Below are 5,048 nucleotides of genomic sequence, written 5' to 3' on the forward strand. Positions count from 1 at the left end.
TGCCTCAGAGAGTGGAGAGAAGGATGAAAATGATTGTATGTTTGCTGGTAAGATGTGTTTGACAGTTTGTGGTGTGGCAAATTGTGCACTGAGGTTTGTAATTTTATTAATGAAGAATGTGGCAAAGTCGTCAGGTGTTAAGAGTTGATGAGGAGGGGGAGGAGGAGGACAAAGGAGAGGGGAAAATGTTTTAAAGAGCATGCGAGAGTTAGACGAATTGTTAATTTTGTTGTGATAGTATGTCCTTTTAGCAGTGGAGGCATTAGCAGAGAACGAAGAGAGAAGTGATCGATATACATTAAGGTCAGTAGGATTTTGTGATTTACTCACAAAATATATAGCTCAGAGCTGCATACTCTTTCTGCAGCTCTGAGCTTAGAACGATACTCACGGAGAACATCAGATAGCCAAGGGGCAGAAAAGGTGGTACGAGCTGGCCTGGAAGACAAGGGGCAGACAGTGTCTAAACAAGACGCAAGAGTGGAGCAGAACGTATCAGTAGCACGGTTAACATCAAGAGATGATAACTGTTCAGGGGAAGGAAGCAAAGATGAAACCATAGCAGATAGCCGGGAGGGTGAGAGAGAGCGTAGGTTACGTCGAAAAGTGACATGTGTAGGGGTATGTGTTGTGTCAGGAACCATGTTGAGGTTAAGAGTGAGAAGGAAGTGATCCGAGGTGTGCAGTGGAGTAACGAGCACATGATCAGTGGAGCAGTGTCAATGGATATTATTATTATATATAATTATTATTATATTAGCATATTACCTGGCCCATTGTGTGTTCATTTATTAATATTTTGACTTAAAAACAACTTGCCTATGCTTTCACTTAGCAATGTGTAGTAATAATTTAAATCAGTAGGCCTACTAGTGTTCTGCATATTTTTGCCCCAACAGCACAAACAATATGAAAGTGTGCTGAACGAATATTTGTGTTTGACTTGAGCTGGATCTTTTTTTTTTTGCAGGAAGGCAGATGCCCAGCAGCAGGTGATGTAACGGGGTGCTGCTGACCTTAGGCCAGATTTAATAGTCTTTGTATATTAGGGAACCTGATACTAAAAAAAAGCAAACGGAGAAGCTCTGAACAAACTCACATGTTCTCGCATTGCTGTTTCCACAGTGGGGGACATCATGATGACACAGGTCACCGTGACCAACATGAAGAAGAGGGCGTACATAAAGCGTGTGGAGGTGGACTGTTTGATCTTGGGACAGCAGCCGCAGCACAGGGAGCAGGCAGCCGATCCACAGCAGCAAGCCAGCTGCAGAAAAACAGCACATGAGTGAGCGGGACACATGCAAGTGCTTGACGATAACAGTTCACAAACCATTACAATGATTTACAATTAAACAAATGGATTTTAAAGCACATCTGCACATTTAAAAGAATAAAATATGCCAATTAAAGTGTTACTGTAAACCAAGGCAAAGACAACACAATCTTTTTAAGATTAAGTAATATATACTTTTCAGCTGAAATAAACCAATACAAGTCTATAATGTACTGTGAAACTGAACAAATGCATTGAGGGGACTGTGAACGTCTTATTGGTCATCATCCCCTTTAGCAACACAAATGCCTCATTCCTATTGGCTGTAAGCAATAGTAGAGCAGGGCTGTTACTATGAGGCAACTTGATTCACATGACGCAAGACACAGACATAACATGAGGCTCCGAGATCATAATGAGTAGATACGGTATCAGTACAAATGTTTCTAGACGTTTTAGAAAATCCCTTAATCTTTTCTACTATTGTTTGTAGACATTATGCAGCCAGAGAAGAAAAGAAAAAGGAATCGTTAATTATCATCCTTTTAATGTTTAAAGGATGTTGTAAATACATGAGTTACGTTAGTTTTGTAAGTTGAAAATGTTCTTAAAATATAGATTTAGATTATTAAAGGGGTCATATGATGCTGCTAAAAAGAACATTATTTTGTCACTGTCCAGCCCCACTCATACTGTGTTCATTTTACTTGTGCGGCTCTTAAAATGGGTCATAAATTGCCTTAATTAAAAAAAATTATAATTCTAAAGATACCCTGCAAATAGTGAAAATAAATTAATTCCTTCATATTTGTTGATATTTGTGTATTGAAAATATTTATAGGCCTAAGCATTCAAAACTTACAGTCTCTCACTTCCGCCAATATGGATCAGCGATTTTAATGACATCACACCTATAGGGTTGCAAAAAGGTGGAACATTTTCAGTAAATTTCAGAAACATTACAGAAAATTTGGAAACTTTCCAAGATGTTTTGGAATATTCCAGGGATTTTTGGAAAGTTTCCGGAAATTTACTGGAAATTTTCCACCCTTTTGCAATCCTAATCACACCGCACTTGTGGGGTCCACTTTCTGTCCAATCAAATGCTCTCTAGAACCCGAAGCGTCCCGCCCCCTGCACTATAAATAGATGCTGAAGCTTAGGCCTGTCACAATAATCAATATATCGACTTATCGTGCAATATATGTACATGACCTCAATCATTTTTGGTGACGCAATATATCGCCCATTATATTTACTTAAAAATTAATGTCACCATGTTTTGTACATTCCACTTGAGCCTGTGTCTTTTGCAGCTTCTCGTACGTAACGTGGTGTAGTCATGAGGTGCTAGTTCAAATTCAAAAAATGCTTCTACAAAAAAAGTTTCATCTGCAGATATGGTCTTGTTTAGGGTTCTGTGCCTTTGTGCATACAGACATCTGACTGCTAAGTAGTGATTGTGTTTTTCAGCAATAGTGTGCACTCTTAATTTACAGAGAAAAGAAGGTCCGGGAAAAATCTGTAGATGGAAAAATCTCCATACAAGTTCTTTGTTAAGGTATCTAATATTTTGATACTTCATTTCCATGATCTAAATATTCTTAAAAATTTAAAGTTTGTTGTCATTTGGAAGTGTGTAGGCCTTCTTGCATTATTATGCTGTTACATTATGATTATATATTCAGTGGCATAAAATGGTCTTTAAAATGACAATAATATCGCTTATCGCAATTATTTCTGGGGCAATATATCGCACAACAAAAAGTTGTTATCGTGACAGGCCTACTGAAGCTGCGGCACAAATCGGTCACTTGTTCACAGGATTTGTATTTTCTGTATGGTGAATGGCACGTAGTGCACTATATAGGGGATAGGGAACGATTCAGACAGTGTAAATATGTTTTCCGTTGGGCCGAATGAAGTTTGGTTTCGCGCAGTGTCACGCAAACCGCCACACCGCGCACGCAGTCTACTCCGGTTCACAGACACGATACACGGAGCGAATAATATGCACGAGTTGGCGCAGGCCATAAAACTTAATGAACCCATTTGAATCCTACACAGAATGCTATATTTTATAGCAATATGAGATTGTGGCTGTCATATGCTGTCAAATGCGGCTTTACCGAGCTCAACGACTCTGGTCCAAACTGTAACTGTGATATAAATGAAACACTATTGTCTATTTTAAAAAGGGGGGCGTGACTGCTTGATATGTAGTCTTCCTGTTTCAGTTGAAATGACGTCAACACACAGAACAACGCTGCGTGTTTCAAAGCACATTAGTGGACCTTTTAGGATGAGTAAATGATAACCATTTTCATTTTTGGGTGAACTATCCCTTTAATGGGACCATTAATTTCAACAACCTAAAAAATAAATCATAATGCCGATTATCCTCTGATTATCTTCTAGAAGCATGAATGTTCATAAATTTGACAGTAAACAGCACATCAGAACTATAAAACAAGACAGACAGCAGAGGAATCCAGAGGACGTGTCCCCTCTCCAGACAACAGGTGGTCAGCAGCATGTACGACCCCAACCCATCACAGCCCCATTCCTCCACAGCACCATGGAGCCCATCGCTGGTCAACACTGGTCGAGTGGGACAGCACTCGACACCCTCTTGCAATCAAACCATCCCCCATCTCCTGCCCCGGAGACAGTTCTCAACCCTCTACAAAGAGCCCTTCTCTAACCCTCTCCCGCAACCAGCAGGGGTCTGGGTGAAAGGTGACAGACTACGAGTAAGGACAATAACCTGGACATTGTTTTCCTTACAATTCAGACTGGGAAATTCTCAAGCTCATCAGAAGCGTGTGGAGGAGATCTTTGAAGCTACATCTAAAAGTTGGAGGAATGTTGTGTTCGCAAACAGATTCTAGGTTTGTAGTTCCGACCGTGTTTACACCCAGCAGAAAAGTCGACCATAACCAGAAAATAAGGATGTTAAAGCTATTACAGAACTGCTGGATGCTAAAAACAGTAACTTTTACTTCCTTAAACAAAAAACAATAGTAAGCCAGTGAAAGCTGCACAATAGGTTTGGACTGCAGTGACTCAATACTAGGGAAAATGTTAACTCAATAACTGGTTAGATTCCAAACTTTTCACAGTTTAGAAGAAATAAGTCCAGAAAAAATCCACCATAACTCAATGCTGGTTCTGTCGTTTCATGAATTGTCAAATAAAAGGAGCATGTATGGAACACATCAATTAAATTGATGGAATTGTCAATACAATTCTGAATTCTATAGAACGTTACATTTTTAAATGATTTTTTTTTTTAAATCCATAAAAATGCTATTGTAGTTCTCTGCTGTATTTTCAATAATTGTCAAATAAAATGAACACAGAAACATTTTCCTGTTACGAGAGTATATTTTATGAATTGGATATGCTTTTTAATAATACAAATTAATTAATGGAATTGACAGTAAAATTCAGAATTTCATAGAATTTACATTTAAAAAAATAAATAGATAAGTAAAAATCCATCATAAAGCTATAGTTCTTTGCTGTAATGTTATTAATTGTCAAATAAAATAAGCATGGAAACAATTCCCCATTTTAAAGTTTTAGGAATTCAGCTGATTAGATATGCATTTTAATTAGTAAAATGTAATTATTAAATAATTACATTATTAAAACAGAGATGTTAAAGGGGTCATATGATGCAATTTCAATTTTTCCTTTCTCTTTGGAGTGTTACAAGCTCTTGGTGCATAAAGAAGATCTGTAAAGTTGCAAAGACTAAAGTCTCAAA

General features: G+C 38.0%; 1 protein-coding gene across 1 annotated transcript in view; it reads right to left on the reverse strand.

The window, feature by feature from the left end:
• Positions 1–5,048, reverse strand: part of LOC107699732 (serine incorporator 5) — a 45,451-nt gene that overhangs the window by 36,028 nt on the left and 4,375 nt on the right. Inside the window, exon 2 of the mRNA XM_016501074.1 lies at positions 1,100–1,267. Coding sequence (XP_016356560.1) covers positions 1,100–1,267 — 168 coding nt within the window. The remainder of the gene's footprint in view (positions 1–1,099; positions 1,268–5,048) is intronic.

The sequence above is a fragment of the Sinocyclocheilus anshuiensis genome, unplaced genomic scaffold (assembly GCF_001515605.1).
Source record: "Sinocyclocheilus anshuiensis isolate Anshui unplaced genomic scaffold, SAMN03320099.WGS_v1.1 scaffold278, whole genome shotgun sequence".
Lineage (NCBI taxonomy): Eukaryota > Metazoa > Chordata > Actinopteri > Cypriniformes > Cyprinidae > Sinocyclocheilus > Sinocyclocheilus anshuiensis.